The sequence below is a fragment of the Polyodon spathula genome, chromosome 5 (genome assembly GCF_017654505.1).
Source record: "Polyodon spathula isolate WHYD16114869_AA chromosome 5, ASM1765450v1, whole genome shotgun sequence".
Classification (NCBI taxonomy): domain Eukaryota; kingdom Metazoa; phylum Chordata; class Actinopteri; order Acipenseriformes; family Polyodontidae; genus Polyodon; species Polyodon spathula.
The window spans coordinates 68,590,490-68,609,024 of record NC_054538.1 but is presented as its reverse complement, the minus strand read 5'-3'; the positions used below and the strand labels follow the sequence as shown (position 1 = coordinate 68,609,024).

Sequence of the window (18,535 nt, the reverse complement as noted above, 5' to 3'; positions counted from 1 at the left end):
GAAAAATGTAAATTGTTATACCCAGCTGTCAAATATGTCTGGCTGGTCTACGTGACTGTTTGTTTGATCTATCTGCAGTTTCTATAATATTTGTGTTTCTATCCATCAGTTAATGGTTCTAATTTGTTTTAATAGATGCAGACTCTTTTTGCCTTTGATGAAGAGGAGATTGAGATGCGGAGCAAAGTGGTGGAGGATCTGAAAACAGCCCTGCGGACACAACCAATGAGGTGCGTCGTGCTCTAACGAACCAGTAATACTTTCTGGAAACACAGAGACATCTTTATAAATCCGTAGCAGGATTGTGAATGCAAAGAACTGATATACATTGACTAGTAGGTGTGTGCACTTACTCAGTTTGTCCGATTACTTCCCTTTAACATGTTTTTAGTTGTCAGGTTTTAAACAGAAGGGAAACAGAAACTGGTTAAAAACCTGTTAATTGCAAAACAAGAAAATGTGTTTTTTTCCATCGTTTGCTTTAAGTAACAATCAATGATAATAAAACATATTCTAACTGCGTACAGTGAAATTATCTAGTATCATAATTAGAACCTAATCTATTAAAACCACTCTAACTATTTGTCTTGTCTTTGTTTCATCCATTTCCTTTTTTTCTAATAACACTGAATGATTCTACCGTGAAGTTTCCAATAATAACGCAGTTTCAGTGACTCGTAATCAAATTTCAGATTCTGAGATTCTCAACACATGAGTATTAGGACATGAATCTGAATTAACAGGGTTTTAACATGCTTCTTTCTGTTATAATTAATTCAAACATGTTGAAGTGAATTACTTGGAAAATCAGAGTATCAGCACACCCCCCACTGGCTAATCTGTTAATGCTTTGTTATATGTTGTATATTGACACAGACTTCTTGAAGTTTGTCTTAGTCTTAATTTAATTTGTGCTGGAAAAGTCGATAAGCATGGTTAATAACCATCGAACCTGAAATAACAATAGAGACTCATATAGAACACACACAATAGGTCTATAAACGGGAACGTAATTAAATACTAGGAAAATGTACATGACATACCTTTAGGTTCCTTGACAAAAGAATTGACAGAGAATTTAGCTGCTGAATTTAAATCCTGTGAGACCCGTTGAGATTACCACTCTTGTCCACCAAGTGTCACTGTTTGCGACATGTTAAATTGCTCTTACATCCTTTGTCCACTAGGTGCATCAGTGGACCAAACTGTCAGAAGTGAAGGAAATACAATCTCGCCTGTGTCTTTACAGTTCTCTGAATGTGATTCTCCCAAGAGCCCTCCTCAGGGAAAACATTGTTTATGTGCTTTAATAGGGCACTCTAGTTTCCAACAGCACTGCGATTACAGCTCTCAAAAATGTGAATTTAATCCACACTACAGTTAGCTTTAAACAAAGGAAAGGAGTGTGCTGTAAGTGTAACCGCCTGATGTAAAACGACATCCCAAAGACAAGTGCCCCTGTTTACTTTTTATGAATTTCCCTAATTCTCTGGCATCTTTTTAACATCCTTCAAATAACCCCCCAACCCCTTCCCCTTTCACACAACACTAGCGGCACAGCTGCAACTCTGAATGTTTTCATGTGGATTAGATGTCGATAGGCCTTCTGAAGCAAAATTTTCATTAAAGTCTAAATAAAATACACATGGCAGTGCTCTCTGTAGTGCCTTCCCATGCTTTAGTAATTTAGCGTTGAAAGGGCTGTGTCCTTCCATGGCTCACTGGAATAACAGTTCTGTACAGGCAGGTGAAGAGTCTAAGAGGCGACGGTGTGAGCATCACTCTGGCTGCTAGTGCCTGGTTTGAGTTTAACGCATGTAAATAGAAAGGGGTGATCATACAGTATGTACACACACATTCAGAAGTCACATTCAGAAGATTGCAGTAGGACCAGAAAGGAAATGAGAGGTCTTTCTGTCTCTCATGTTGTAATACTAGTAAAAAAAAGTGCAGAGCAACTGTTTAAATAGCCATATACTGTACAGCACTCTATAGTATAATGTGTGGTATTTTCATTGCTATTGGTTGAGATTTCAGAAACCTGCAGGAGAGTTTTTAACTGGGTTATGCGCTCAGTTTTCAGAAACAGCGGCATCAAATACCAAATAGCTGGCAAACACATCCATAACACATTTGTATTGTAAGAAAGGTGTTTTTGTAATGTGTGCTTTATTGTATGTGTCAAAAATAGACCTACAAATGGGGGCCTTATATTGCATTTCACTTGCTTCAAAATGTATCTGTCTATTTTGTATAGAGATCTCCTGTAGTTGAGTAAATTAAATAAGTGTCCATGTGGCTATGCTTGCCTGTATTTCCATAGTGAACAGGCACCACATGGTCTCTGAACGTTGAAATACTGTCTTCTGTGTCGTATTGAGGACACTGCGGTTCCTTCCCAGCAGCACCTTGCAATGTAAATATGAACTGACATGAGAGAGTATCTGTAGCATTCGATTGGCTTGGAAAAAAGGTTAAACCAAACCTAGTCCAAAAAGAGTGGTAATCCCCAGGCTTCTTGCTATTATACTTGTTCAAGTAGGTATAGTACAGGTAACTACATTGTAGTAACTGTAATATTACTTCCAGTCAAAAGTTACAAATCAATGTATTTTATCAGACTCCAGTACCAATTAAACAGCCTCCTTAACTGGTTTAGTTTAATTTCTCATTTTGAAGTTTGACGCCCTCTCTTCCATGTGAGTTCACTGTTATTAGTCCTCCTAATGCACGCTGTGCTGGGCAATGAGTCTCTTTCAGAGGACAAACAATTTCAGTCCAAGAGGACCTGCAGATTGAATTACACAGCACGTCAAGAGAGAAGGGTGCTCCCATCAATGCCATCAGTTTTAACACAATGTTATGGCACCCAGAGCTGTTAGACAGTATAGCATGGTTTGCCGCAGGTGCGGTAATGAGATGCTAATCCTGTTAAATCCGTCAGTGAGAAGTTGATATGTAGAGACAGAGACACACACTGCCAGCTCAGCTCTGATCAACTCCACGCTGCCTGCCTGGCTTCACACACTAAGGCCCCTGCGTACAGAGATGCTGGACTCCACAACCAAAAGTGTCAGTTCAGGGTAGGGGGCTTTAAAAATACCAGTGTTTGACATGACCAGTATGAGGAAAGACATGGTTAAGTGTGGTTTATGCTTTTCATCTGCTGCAATGAATCTGGAACGGTGTTAAAAAAAAACAAAACACCTGTGTAGAAAGAATGCAAGTGTAACAGAACAGAGGCTGGGCGCAAACTGGCAACCTCACACACAGCAAGCAAGCAACATAACCACTGTGCAAAAGAGGCCAGGCTCCTCTGCATTTGTGGTTCTAGAGCCTTTAACCTCATCTCATCTCACCGACAGGGGGCCGAACCCGTAATGGCAGTGCATCACTTGTCTGCCAATTAGATGTTCAGGAGAATGCTTACGCTCTGCTTTCTGTAGAAACACAAAACAGTGCCATTTATTGAACGTGTTAGAAGCACCATCTTTTCAGGGCTTATTTAATCACCAAGCCGCCTCATTGGTTGAGTTCTGTCCCAAGAAGAGCCAAAACGTAACTCCAGACCAGACCCATATATATATATATATATATATATATATATATATATATATATATATATATACGCACACACACACACACACGTGCGCGCACACACACACATACATACATATATATATATATATAATTTTCGTTTTTTTTTAATTTTTGAGAGGATTTTGCAGAGGCTGAGACTGAGCATGTTGTGTCCTAACCCTTTATAACCTTGCACAAAATAATTTTACTGTACAATCAAAAATATGATTATGAATGTTAATGCACACATGCATATGAAATTATTGAATGACTACCCTCCCTGTGTAATTTCCTATTACAATTATACTATAGGATTCATCTTTTTACTTCAGTGGTCTACAGGATTCATATTGAAAAGTATACTCTAAAGGAATCTTTAGTCTCAGACTACCCCCTAACACCCCTCCTTTCTATTTTCTCTAATGTCTAAGTTGAATGACAGGAACGCTGTGCTTGCTGGAAGCACTGGATGTAATTCTAGAATATTAGACATTCCGTAGCAAGAGTGTCACATTTCTGACAAAAAAGTTCAGCATAAACATTCAAAGTGGTAACAGTTTGGAAAAGGTAACGATGAAAACTCCATAATTGGATATGAACAGCAAACTCGTATGAAGTAAACATGAGTTCATGTTTCTTATTCCAGTTACTCAGATGTTTTCAGCCGTGACATGCATTGGGAAATATATCTGACTTTGTTTACCTTTTAACTAATAGTTTTTGAAGGCAAAAACCCAGCGAGATCTTGATGTGCTTCTTAGTGTTCCGTGGATACCCTCTCACTCTAATATGATTAATATGTGAATAATTTTACTGAAATTGAAAGCGATATAATCTTAAAAAAAAATACCAAAAGCTCATAAAGCAAATGAGAAAAAAGTACAACACTGAATATGGAATACAATGATTCTGAAATGGGTGGGCAACCATATTAGAATACTTGGAAGTAGAATTATTCAATAAAAATGACATTTAATAAAATATGTATCCAGGAAGCACAACTGAGATGCCACATCTTGTTTACAGTATTCATGTTCACATCTCCCAAAGGTAGTTTTAACTGTGGAGACACGTATGTTCATCCTGTTTGTTTTTTATAATACTGTATGTTGTTGTGTATGAGGCATGTGAATTACATCTTCAAACTCAGTAAGCCAAACAGAAATTCTAAAAAGCATTTCAGTTTGTTGCCCAAACAACTACGAACGTTGAGACACGGTGACCCACAAGCTGTTTACCCATCCACTCCGCTAACCTCACCTCCCCTTCCTCTCCCCACCTCTCCTCTCTCCTGCTCCCAAATCTGGTTTCTCTTGGACACGGTTTAAAGGGCTGGCAGCAGACGACACATTCCCAGGGCTGATTTCAGCAGAAACAGTTTGCCTTTTTCACCGGCAGGGAAAAACACACTTCTCTGATCTCTTGTGTGCTCAGATGGGAATTTCAAAAGTTGGAATTACACACTTGTTTGATACTCCTTTTTATCTGCTAATTGTGTTTTGACAGGCTCTGGAGTTTAGGGAGTGCTGCCCACACATTTGTGCCTGTCAGTTGATGGTTTAAAAAAAAGAAACCAAGAAATGCAGTGTGTTTTTATCTATCTATCTATCTATCTATCTATCTATCTATCTATCTATCTATCTATCTATCTATCTATCTATCTACATGTTTTTTTTTTTAACACACTAAGTACCATATTATCTCTTTTTGGGTTTATTGTTGGATTCATGTAAAATACAATGCTTCCTCTTTATTTCACTATCAAAGCATAATCGTGAAATACTGAAAACAGTGAATAACTGAAGGGTTCTTATACAGTAATGTATACAACATGACAATTTATTGCTGAAATGGACTAACCTTGAATTAACTGAATTTGTGAATTAATGAATAATGAACTCTGACATCAACATACATTCATCATGTAGTAAATTATCTTGTTTGAAAGTTTGTAAACGAATATGTAATGTTTCCTGAGTTCATGGTTGAGTCAATAATTTCGGAATTGCATTTCACTTACTGACACACTATTGTAATATGTTACTGACAGCTCACCCTAAATTTGATGAAAACTGGCCATGGACATTCCAGGAAACATTTAAACAAATATATTCTTGATGAAAACAGCCTTCCTGTCACTATACAAGTTTCGTATTAAGTAGTACGACCTTGGTTCTAACACCTTTCACAGCAACTTACACTACTAAAGGAACACAACATATTCATGTCAGGTCTGAGAAGCAGCCTGGGAAATTCCTGTTGGATAAAATACTTTGACATTTCTGGTAGCAGAGGACCACACAACATAGCAGAGCTGCTTGTTTCGTATGGCACATTACCCCCGTGGAATCGATAACGGCAATAGCCATCTCTGCTTAAAGACAGATTTCAGACAAATATGCTCTTAATGGAACTCAGCTTTGAAAAGACTAAAAACAGAGCAAGCAAACACACTTGATTGACTAATCATTCTGAAGAATGAATATTTTAACTATTTTAATCGAAGACCCCACCCCCCACATTCTAATGCATCATTATTGCAGTTTGTGAAACCTTGTGTGTTTGTTAACAAGGCTGCGCTTGGACCGGTGAGCATCTTGACGACTCTGCGAAAGAGGTGGTTTTTAACCCCATCTCACTGACAGAGGTCAGAATCTATACCCAACACTGCCTATTACACTCTTCCCCTACCTCCAGTCTGTACAACATGGATCGCGGCACCAATGTAACAGGGCAGACTCTGGGTGCAAACCTGCGACCCAGCACACTGCAAACCAACGTCTTAACCACTGTGCAGAAGAGGTTTTGTCTGCAGGTGTGGTTTTAGAGTTTTTAACCTTGTCTCATCGACAGGGGTCAGAATCCTTAACTGTAGTGCATTACACAACACTGCCTGTTATATTTGCTACAAAAGAAATTCCACTTGCAGGTGTGTTCAGGTTAAAAAAGGGTTACAAATGTCTGGTAAATGGGTTGTGATACAATATTCATAGCCACCACTGTATATCCATGCCTCATCTGAGGCTGTAAAGATCTTGTACTGTATTTGTAAAGACTGGGGGCTGGCAATGCTCCTGGATTTATGATGGTGCAGCTAACTCATATAGAACAGCTCCTCCAGCCCCTGCTGTGCGCAGACAGTCTCTCTTAGTCTCTGCACTCGCGGACATGGCCCTGAAATATAGGTGTGTGTCAGGGATGTTTTCACCGGTCATTTGCATATAGAAGCCTGGTGTAAGTTTCCACACATCCAAACATTTGCTTGTCTGTTTTAGAATTCTATACCCAGCCAGTGTTTCCTCGCAGTAACAACACTGTTTGTGCTCTTGACTGGTGCAAACTAAAGTCATTATTAAGATACAGGGTAATGACAGTGCTAGAGAGCTGAGAATGGAGCATTTAGATTAGTGCTCATTATTAGGGTGCATGCAGTAATGACCGTGCTGGAGTGCTGAGAATGGGGTGTTTTAGAGGAGTGCTCATTGTTAAGGTGCAGGTTAATGACATGCTGGACAACGCTAATCCTCTTTATTCATTTTATGGATTTTATATACATTCTATCTAGTGCCTGTGCTTTGGCCATGAGGCAATATCCAGTGACTGATTTTTACAGATTTGTATATCCAGACAGCAGTGGACTATTATTATTAATTATGGCAGCCTTAGGATAAATGCTGGCTGGTGGCAAAGCCACTCATGGTCAGCTACTGCAGTCACTGGCAAGGTGGTTATCAGTTTGTATTGTGCAGCCCCCTATACAATATCCTGTAAGTAATAGTATTTTGCTCTATGGTATACTGGTAAATTGCTTTTGCACATGTTTCTGGTATGCATTGTACAGTTGATTGTGGCGGTACAAATGGACTATAGGCTAGACCGGTGTTTGTCAACATCAGTCCTGGGGGCCCACTGTGTCTGCTGGTTTTCATTCCAACTGAGCTCTCAATTACTTAATTGAACTGATAATTTGCATAATTAGACCTTTTTAATTGTTTTCAGCTGTTAAACAGTTGCAAAGTTCAAGTTACTTATGAAATCTTATAGCTTACTTGAAATATGCAACTGTTTAAGAGCTGAAAACAATTAAAAATGTCTAATTAAGTATATTATGTTCAATTAAGTGTATAGTTAAGTAATTAAGAGCTTGGTTGGAATGAAAACCAGCAGCCACAGGGGGTCCGCAGGACCAGGGTTGAGAAACACTGTCCTAGACCATTGCATTTTTTGTTTGTCCTACTGCAAATGAACACATCTGCATGTGTCTACAAAATGTAATACAACTTTATCACAGTACAGATACTAGCTGCCACTAGAACAGGTCTGCTTGGCAAGCTAACTCTTCATGGCTTGATTTTCATCTTACATGGAAAATAATTCCACTCTGCCAACATCCACATACGTGGGAGAATGTCTCAGAACTGAACTCCAAGCATTGGACCATGGAACACTGGGCAACTTCAACTGCTTCCTCAGCTAATGGTCTCCATGGAAACACAACATATAAACAGGACAGGTCAGGCAGGAAAGAGGGTAACAGACGAGTAAAAACAAAGGTGTGTGCGTATATATATATATATATATATATATATATATATATATATATATATATATATATATAATATTTCAGGCGTACACATGTAAGTGCTGACCTAATTTAGCTTAACTCTGACAAAAACAAGTTATTATGAGATCCTGTACTTGAAGCCATAGCTTATCTGTCAGGTACCTGTGTGTTCGGTGGGGGAGGGGCTAATTCATAATTTGGCTCTCCTTAGAGGAACAGGCAAAAGAAAAACCAGAGGGAATCTTTCAGTCCTGTCTTTGGACCCCTGACAAGCTCTCCACCTTCCCACTCCATCATCTCTGCTCACTTACCACTCCAGCAGTCGTGTACAGTATGACTTAGCAGCCAGTAGCTTGCCTCTACATATCCAGAACACAGTACCAGGGGTACACAGGCTCCAGAGTCCTTCACGTTTTATAGGCATATTTGAATAAATAAATAGTCAATAAGCTGGAAGGAGATAAACTTAGTTCAATTGAAGATGTTAAGGTACAGTGGAAAAATGACCACAAGGCAGTGTTCAGCTGCATCTTCTATTCCTTCAGAAACTGTGAATTTGTATAGACATTTTTCTATTTACTATCTTACAGTTGCCAACGTAGCAGAAACCCTACAGCCCCCCGTACCCAAAACTGAAGTGGACATAGCACTATTAAAAGTGGCCAGGCCCAAAACTGAAAGTTGTGTAAAAAAAAAAAAAAAAAAAAAGCATGTGCCAACTTCTTCCAATGTGACCACGTCCCCTTTTGATGAGCCCCACTCATTGTACAAGTCACAAATTTAAAAATCTGCATCCTGCTCTTTCCTACAGCACAGGCATGACTGTGATATGAAATTGTCATGATGTGATGTAATTTGTCAGAATATTTAATCTTGATATCTTGATATTTTGTTTTGGCAGGTTTGTGACACGTTTCATTGAGCTGGACGGGCTCACCTGCCTGCTCAACTTCCTGAAGAGCATGGACTACGAGACGTCGGAGAGCCGCATTCACACCTCGCTCATCGGCTGCATCAAGGCTCTGATGAACAACTCGCAGGGGCGCTCCCACGTCCTGGCGCACCCCGAAAGCATCAACATCATCTCCCAAAGCCTGCGGCAGGACAACATCAAGACCAAGGTGGCCGTGTTGGAGATCCTGGGCGCTGTCTGCCTGGTACCAGGCGGGCACAAGAAAGTCCTGCTGGCCATGTGCCACTACCAGAAGTACAGCGCTGAGAGGACACGCTTCCAGGTAGGCCAGCCACTATGAGAACAGACAGAGGATACATCATGACACTAAAAACCACAGCACTCTCTTCAAGTAAAATGTATGGAAAGAAAAGTATGCTTCTGAGAAATTCTAGGTATTTTTTCTTAGATCAAGCTCCACGTCTGCTTAACAATGTGGCATCATTTTGAACTGTGCTGCTCTCTCAACAGTTGTCGTTTAAACTCTTATATATGATACAGAGGTGTAATCGAGGGTATACGCAGGTAAACGGTGTTTACCCACTTTAAATTTGGGCAATATAGCATTTACCGACTTCTCATATAAGGGTTACAGAGTTTATTCATTCCTACTCTTCTGTGATATGCAAATCCTGGGTTAAAAACATATTTTAACTGTGAGCATCTCTGTGTTGTGTGCAAGACCGACAGCTGAGAGCTCTCAGTCAGAACTGCAGCACGAGCAGGGGGCGTGGCCACTGGTCTGCGTGTTCTGTGATTTGGTTGTTTATGTTCTGTTAATGTTGTGTTGACCCTCTCAGCATACCATACATAATTACCTGTGGTACTTTTAATATACTCGTGCATGCAGTCGTCGTTGGAATTGAGTGCCAGAAATGCATGTTAATGGCTTTCATTTTTGCCCCTGATGTCCTCCAAACCCAATTAAAAAACCCAGAAGAAATAGTCAGCCCAAGTTCCTATCATGCCACTGCCTGGCCTGGAGCACCAAACAAGGGAGTTTACCCACTTTTTTATTTACCACTGTATCACTGATACAGTAGCTTAAAGATCACATTATGATTTCCATTCATAAATTCCTTCACCTACCTAAAAATAATGGTGTGCTCTGTTAGTGCTTCTGTTTATACAATAAATATAATGTGGAAAAGAAAATCTTTTTTTGTGATCAAATTTTTATTATTTTAAAGGAAATAAGACAATACTTAAATACTTAAATGGTCTCTCTCTACATGTGGTATATCCCTATACCAAATACAGGTTAATGCAAGTGGTTTATATGAGGTTCTCAGCAGATAAGTATATAGTTTGGAAACCAGACCTGTTTTACTACCCCTTACGTTCAGCATATTGTGTATGGAAAAGAAAATCTAAAATTATGTTTAACAGTTTACTTCTCGGAATTACTTTCCTTAGCTCAAGCTCCTTGTCTGCTTAGCAATGTGGATAATTTGGAATTCCTTGCCCGGTCATGGAAACAAACAAGTTCTCAACTCAGTCCCCAGAATGCATACAGGAGAAAATGCTGTGGTGTTCAAGTGTATCAAACATTGTATTGGTTATAGGACAGGAACTTAAACCAAGTAGACAAGTACCAATGCCACTCTCGCAGTAACAGACAACCAGTTGCATGAGGACTTCATGTCTCTGAATTTATCAAAGCAACGACAGTGAGTTACACATGAGTTAAGAAACAGTGCCCAAGGTGATTAATGACCCAGATCATCACAACATATAGGATCTGTATTAGGCTTACAAAGAAAGTACAACACCACATACAGTGTAGCCGTAACCAAAAGCTATGATCTTGTGATAATAAAAATCGCACTGTGATGGTTAAGGCTGCTCCTTGTTAAATCCAGTTATTTGTGTCCTGTAGAGAATAATGGCAGCATTAGGGTTATTAAATCAGACAGTGCTGACAATGAATCCTGGCAAAGAAGCTCCATCAGTCCCCTTAAATGGAATAGTAAATGACATCTTCGTGTTACCTCTGGGTAACCCCTAGCCACAGCCCTGCTGTTGTAGCACAGCATTGCCGAGCAGGCCTGTTTGTAACTCACCCAGGCCCACAGTTTAGTCTACACCCCCCCCCCCCAACTCTCCCACCACCCCATCACAGAAAATTTCTTAAAAGCACTGGCCTGTCAAAGAGGCCTTTGTTCGCTGTTCATTCTGCAATTCAGTGCAGGAGCTAGAAACTGAAGCCCTGGTACTGCTGTAGAGCTGCACCCAGAGGAGTGAACAACCCTAGATATGAAGGAGACGGCTGCTGAGAAGCAATAAGGTGGAAGCTGCCCTATTTGTTCTCCCAAAATACAAATGAATTGCCAAGACTACCAAATGACCTTCAGTTTCTTTAGTTTGAAGCTCAATGAAAACATGTAATTGTATCATGTTTTGATAGACCAATGGTATAAAAATGGTATGAACCCATACCATAAGGACCACTGTGAATAAGGATTGCAGGTCCATGAATTTGCATTTGTTGGTAAGGCTGTGGTCTGCAACTGAATTCCTTTAACATTAAAAAAATGCATTTAGTAAAAATATTGGACTCCTACACCGCTGTGTTCACTTAGAGTGTTTGGATAAACTACCTACCACAAGTTGCACTCAACACTGAGAAAAAACAGTTACATACACTATCTCTTATAGGTGGCTTTAACCCAATTTAATGTCAGTGTTTGTCTACTTGACCTTAGTGTCATTGTGGCAATGTCTAATCCCAGTGACTCTTCTTATGGGGATAGCTCTTAGGAATTGATGATGTATATATGGAGTCTTTGACATTAAACTCTGACAGTGATAGACAATTACCAGCACACAGCTAAGTGAAGTTATTCAGCAACACAGTGATGGTTATATTAAACACATGCTATAATGTTCCGGACTTCCCCTGCCTCCCTGTGAAGTTAAGTCATTAACGAGCCATTAAATAATTACTGGGAACATAGCATAAAATATAAATGACCCCGCACAGTGTAGTGCCAAGCCCAGTACAGTAAAAGTTAATAGTGGCGATGCAACCTGAGAGGTGTGTGACCTGTGCGCCAGACAAACACGTTTACCGTTTTTTTAAATAAAAGCAGGAACATTTTTCTTGCGTTCGCTCCAAAACCACTGGGCTGGAATTCGCCCCTCGGTGGAGAACATGTACCAGGTAAGGGGAAAACACTTGCCACTCAGTGTGATCGAGGGACCTGCTAGAGTGTTCATGTTTGCAGCTCTGACCATGCTGATATGGATTCCCTGCACCTTCCTTTTCTCAATCTGTCTGGAACCGAACTAGCAGCTGCCACTGAAGCTCAATCCAGACTAAACACAGGTGCCTGTTTCATTGTTCCGCGGAGCTGAAACACAAGCTGACTTGGTTTATGGGTGTTTAAAAATGTTTTCAAACGCCAGCCAGATGCCAGCACCATGTTCTTTCAAGGTTCTTGCTAGAGCTGAGGATAGTGAATGGAAGGATTTTAGGTATAAACAGCAGTCTTGTATTTTCTGAAAAAAGGTTATTTTATTGGGCCAATCTGTAAATGCTATAGAGGGGCTGCATTAAATTACAAGACCCACAGGACATGGAGATGGGATTATTTTCTTCTAATTTTGAAGCCCTTTGTCATTTTACACATGTTTTAGACTATGAACTATATTGTATATCAGAAGTAAGGATACCTTTTTTATTATAATAAATAATGGAACTGTAAACATTGCATCAGCATTTTGTGTATAGAAGGCTGGAGGAGTACAGGTGACAGGCAAAGTCATAATTAACTGCTCTGTCAAACAAAGTGCATTGTGATAAATTAGTGGTAAAACCCTGGTGGTCCTCCACTTACTCTTTCACAAACATTTGAATCGAGAAACAGTATGCAGGATGTCAAACTAATTGAGCGAGTGACTTTTCTTTGCAGACGCTATTGAATGAACTGGACAGAAGCACAGGGCGCTACAGGGATGAGGTGAACCTAAAAACAGCCATCATGTCCTTCATCAACGCAATCTTGAACGCAGGTGCAGGGGAGGTACGTGCTGGCCATCTTACAGAAGACCACTGCTGGGATCCAGCAGCAATTTCCTTCATAAAGTCGAAAGAAACCCGTTGAATAATGTTACGTTAACATGTTGAATTACACACCGCTTTGCAGTTTTCCAGACTTTTGCGAACTCATTTTGTAGTTTCTTTGATTACATGATGTTAAATAAAAGATCTAAATTATGTTCATATACAGGCAGTCCTTGCACTTATGACACAGTTGGTTCCTGAAAGAGGCGTTGTAAGTCGAAGTGTCGTAAGTTGAAGCACATTTTCCCATAGGAACAATATTATAAATTGGTTACGTTCCTGACTCTTCAGCCAGATAATATAGTTTTACAAAAACTACCTGTTATATTGTACTCATGCAAATATTTATTTAACTCTTTATATTCGCATATTACGCAGACACCTACTTGGATTGTTTAAAAGTACAGACTCGGGGCTTTCCAATGACGTATTCAATGTGTGTATGCGATACTCCAAGCCGGAACTACGCTCTCCTGAAGTTAAGCCCCTGTGGCAAAGTGGTTTGTAGTGCTCCGGTGTATAGGTGAGTTGAGGTGCTCCAACAAAGGACAAACACAGAGTCTACCGGTCAGGTTTCTTTTAATGCCCTTTTTAAACCAGGTTTCAAATAATAAAGCTGGCTCTACCCAGCAATGGGTATTGCCAGGAAAACTGGACCCAAAATAATAAAGCTGGTTCTACCCAGCAATGGGTATTACCAGCTACAAAACAAAGGGGTTGCAGTCCCGAAATAATAAACACAAAAACACGTCTCCAAACTGGGTGCTCTGGTGCAGGTGCGGTGCTCTGAGTGCTGGTGCTCGTGCGCGTTCAGGTCCGGGCTTCTTGCTGCAGCTCCAGCTTCATATCAGCCGTCTGGCAAAACAAACACAATACTCCTCAATGAACCCACACTTCATTCAAGATTCCGTCCTTGTCTCCTCCCATTAACCACAACAAAGGAGCCGATTACGGCGTCACGTCCCCCTAAAGTACCCTAAGCCCCGCCCCCTCCGATAGCTAGTTCAATCACGTCTCCTCCAATTCATGACTGAAACTTCGCTCACCGTACTAGGGCGATGACTCCAGGTACCGTAACGCCGCCCTCTTCCTGAATGGCCGGCTCCCGACTGTCCCCAGGATGAACTGCCCAACCATTCAGTAGGAAGCCCGCAGCTCCTGTTGTACAGTGCCCTCACTGGTCGAGAGGGAGATTTTTGATTCGGATTCATTCGCTCTCCGTCACAGCCCCTTATTATGTGACAGAGTTCACAGCTTAGGTTTTGTTTTGAGTCCATTGCTCTTATCAGTCATTGTTAAGGGCAAATAAATTCTGAAAAAAAAAAAAAGAAAATGCACTGAAAAAAAAACGCTAGACTGAGTCAGGGGAGCACAGCAGCTACTGCGGTTTTGACACCGAGCATGCGCACTCGAGACTCGCCGTATTGTAAATGCCGTATTGATATAGTAAAGTTGAAGCAGGATAATAATGTAAAAGAGTCGTAAGTGCCGTGCATCGTAAATCGAAGAGTTGTAAGTCGAGGATCGCCTGTACTTGGTTTGCTGAAGTGTTCACCCCCCTGCAAGGTTTTCACATTTTGTTGGTACCTGAGCGTACTCCACGACGCTTTCAAATTAGACTTTACATGTAGATTCTACACAAACTACTCCACACTGATACAGTTAAAAAATTGCATATAGAATATAAATAAGTAAGATTTACAGGGAGAAACAGATTAATCTCAGATGCATAAGTATTCATCCCCTTTGCTACTGCAGCCCTTAATCAGCTCAGGTGCAAATTTTTTAAAATTTCTCTCAGGTATATAAAGACTTTCAAGCTGCAACTCACATAGTGATCCAACAAAGCAAATGTGAAGACCAAGGAGCTTTCGAAACAAGTCAGGGATAAAGTGGTAGAGAGGCACAGAGCAGGAGAAAGGTACAAGAAAATTTCAAAGATGCTGATTATCCCTCTCAGCTCAGTGAAGTCCATCATTAAGAAGTGGAAGATGCATCATACCACCCAGAGACTACCCAGATCAGGTTGCCCTCCCAAACTGAGCAGCCAGGCAAGCAGGAAACTGGTTTGGGATGTCACGCTGAAGCCAACAATGACCTTGAGAGATCTGTTTAGTTTTGTGTCTGAGGTGGGAGTCAGTGTTCACACATCAACAATAAGCTGGTCCCTACACAAAGCTGGTCTGTATGGACGGATGGCAAGAAAGAAGCCATTACTCAAAAAGCCTCATCTTAAAGAATGTATGGAGTTTATGAACAAGCATGTAGATAATGCTGCAGATATGCGGAAAAAGATTTGATGCTCAGACATGACAAAAATGGAACTTTTCAGTCTAAATTCCAAGCGTCTGTCAAACATGGTGATGGCAGCATCATGTTATGGGGATGCTTCTCTTCAGCAGGGTCTGGGAAACATGTCAGGATAGAAGGGAGGATGGATGGTGCAAAGCAGAGGAAAACCTGTTTGAGTCATCCAAGACTCTGAAACTGGGGAGGAAATTCACATTTCAGCAGAACAATGACCTGAAGCACAAAGCCAAAGCCGCACTGGAGTAGTTGAACAAGAAGAGAATTAATGTTCTTGAGTGGCCCAGTCAAGGTCCTGACTTGACTCAAATCAAATATTTATGGCAAGACTTGACGATTGCAGTCCAACAAAGTTATCAGAAATGGAGCAATTTTCCTGTGAAGAATGGACAGAAATTTCACCATCCTACTGTGCACAGATAGTAGAGACCCATCCAAAAAGACTTATAGTGGTAATTGCTGCAAAAGGTGCTTCTACTAAGTACTGACTTAAGGGGCTGAATACTTATGCAACCAGTACATTTCATTTTGTACATTTTCTTTTCAAGTTTTGCTGACATTTACCCTCCTCCTCAAATAATAGTGTTCAGTTTAAAATTTGTTTGAAAAACTGCATAAATTATTTGTAATTCAGCAATATGTGACATTCTTGGTAGGGGGTGAATACTTCTGCAAACCATTGTATATGTACTGTATGTCTCAATCCTAAAATTCTAGGTGATGCAAAACTTTTAGCCATAACTGTGGAGTGGAGGCAGGATGTGTGTAGACTGAACTAGAACCTTAGAAGATAGTGTTCCTCTGGGGCAGTTGGTTTGATTGGATTGTTTTTCAAGCACTTATTTATTATAATTTTTTTTTTTTCTCAGGACAACTTGGAGTTCCGCCTGCACTTAAGATACGAGTTTTTGATTTTAGGAATACAGCCAGTAATCGACAAGTTGAGAGGGCACGAGAATGCAACCCTCGACAGGTAACACTGAAGCCTTGATTAATTACCATCGCCGTGCAGCTGTGTTATTTCATTTTTTTTAAGGTTGTGATCATGGAGCATCAATATCAAGGAGGTTTCTTTTCACATATATTTTCACGCATATGAGTCTCATTTAAAATGTATTCCTGGATAACCGAAACATCTTTCACAGTTAGCTCTCTTAGCCACATCTAATCGCCCAATCAACACTATACGCTGTCCATATGCGGATTTTGCCAATGTTACAGTATCTACCAACAATGGCATAGTGTGATATTTCTTTTTGCCTAGAATCAATTTTTTTTAAAACATTTTTTATTTAGTTATCACCAATTATTTAATTATTTTCTCCCAATTTGGCATATCCAATTGTAGTTTAGGCTCAGCTCACCGCTACCACCATCGCGCTGACTCGGGAGAGGCGGAGACGAGCATGCGCTGTCCTCCGAAGCGTGTGCTGTTAGCCGGCCGCTTTTTTTCACCGTGCAGCCACCTCAGAGCTACAGCGTCGGAGGACAACGCAGCTCTCGGGCAGCTTACAGGTAAGCCCGCAGGTGCCCAGCCAAACTACAGGGGTCGCTGGTGCGCGGAAAGCCAAGGACACCTTGGCTGACCTAGGCGCCCCCCCCCGCACCCCGGGTGGCGCTCGACCAATTGTACGCTTCCCCCTGGGAGCTCCCATCTACGGTCAGTAATAGAATAACCTGGACTTGAACTGGCGACCTCCAGGCTATAGAACGCATCCTGCACTCCACTCGGAGTGCTTTTACCAGATGCACCACTAGGGAGTCCTCTAGAATCACATTTTTATTCGAGAAAAACTGATCTGTTTACTGGGGTGTTATCTTGTAAATATCCCCTCATGACAGTCCCAGTGCCACGACTCCAACATCCCTTCCCTGTATGCAGGAGCACGGCCTTGTGGTCTACAACAGGGTAACAACCCTCCCGTAATGTCACTGACAGCATTGTTTTTATTTCCATAGGCACCTAAACTTCTTTGAAATGGTTCGAAACGAGGATGACTTGGAGCTTGCCAAGCGCTTTGATATGGTGAGTTTGAGAAAACTAGGCTGGCGCAACGTTTCAGCTGCTTCATCCTGAGTGCCCTTCACTGTTCTCTGAGTCCTGGCTGGGGTTGCCTGGCCTGCACATGATGCACTCTATTGCAGCACTACATTGTTTTAGCATTTGATTTAGAAATGAAGCATGGCATTATGTCTTCTAATGGGTTTGAAAAGGCTGCATGGAGAAGTCTTTGGTAGAACCAGGTACAGATAAAATGTCACAAATTGAACATTTATGTTTAAATGTGCAAATATAAGAACATTTAGGAAAGAAAATAGGCCATTTGGCCCATCAGTTCTCCTCCTGTTCCCAGTAACTAATTGATCCCAGTTGGGTCTTAAAGGATCCCAATGATTCAGCATCTACAGCATTGGCTTAGTAACTAATACATTCACTGCTCTCTGTATAAAGAGATTTATTCTACCATCTGTCTTTAGTCTGTTCTCACTTAATTTCCAACGGTATTCTCTGGTCCTGGTGTCTGTGCTGGGCTGAATGTATTGGCAGTTCTGTTTCAGCATGATTAAATTTACTGCTTACTGCTTACTGTCATCCCATGGCTAAAATGAATGATGACATTTGAATCAAGGGGAAACCAGCATACTGTACATCCATGTAATACTGTAATAAAGGGCTGGTGTTCACTTCATTGTATGTGGCAGTAAGAACAGACGGTACTGTATCAACCAGTGGTGTTATTTGTTTAGATCAATCCAATCAACTTGGGAGCTGCCATTACTGTTAATGCCTTTGGAAATGATGATTTTGCATTATTATCAATCGTAACTTCAAAGTGCGCAATCGGAATCCACCTGGTTATTGCCTGATATGCAAGACTTTGATGGATTGATTGTTTGATTGATTTCCTCCAGGTGCACATTGACACCAAGAGTGCCACACAGATGTTTGACATAATCAAGAAGAAGCTGACCCATTCAGAAGCCTACCCCTACCTACTCTCGATCCTTCAGCACTGCCTTCAGATGCCATGTAAGCCCTCCGTCATCCTCCTAAAAGCACAGCAGA

At 40.8% G+C, this 18,535-nt stretch overlaps 1 protein-coding gene across 4 annotated transcripts in view; it reads left to right on the top strand.

Annotated features, from left to right (window-relative positions):
• LOC121316220 (disheveled-associated activator of morphogenesis 2-like) overlaps positions 1 to 18,535 on the top strand; it is a 122,842-nt gene that overhangs the window by 69,922 nt on the left and 34,385 nt on the right. For all 4 annotated transcript variants that reach the window (XM_041251134.1, XM_041251135.1, XM_041251132.1 and 1 more), the window contains exons 5-10: positions 136 to 230; positions 9,045 to 9,378; positions 13,010 to 13,120; positions 16,338 to 16,441; positions 17,428 to 17,494; positions 18,382 to 18,499. In XM_041251134.1, coding sequence (XP_041107068.1) covers positions 136 to 230; positions 9,045 to 9,378; positions 13,010 to 13,120; positions 16,338 to 16,441; positions 17,428 to 17,494; positions 18,382 to 18,499 — 829 coding nt within the window. The remainder of the gene's footprint in view (positions 1 to 135; positions 231 to 9,044; positions 9,379 to 13,009; positions 13,121 to 16,337; positions 16,442 to 17,427; positions 17,495 to 18,381; positions 18,500 to 18,535) is intronic.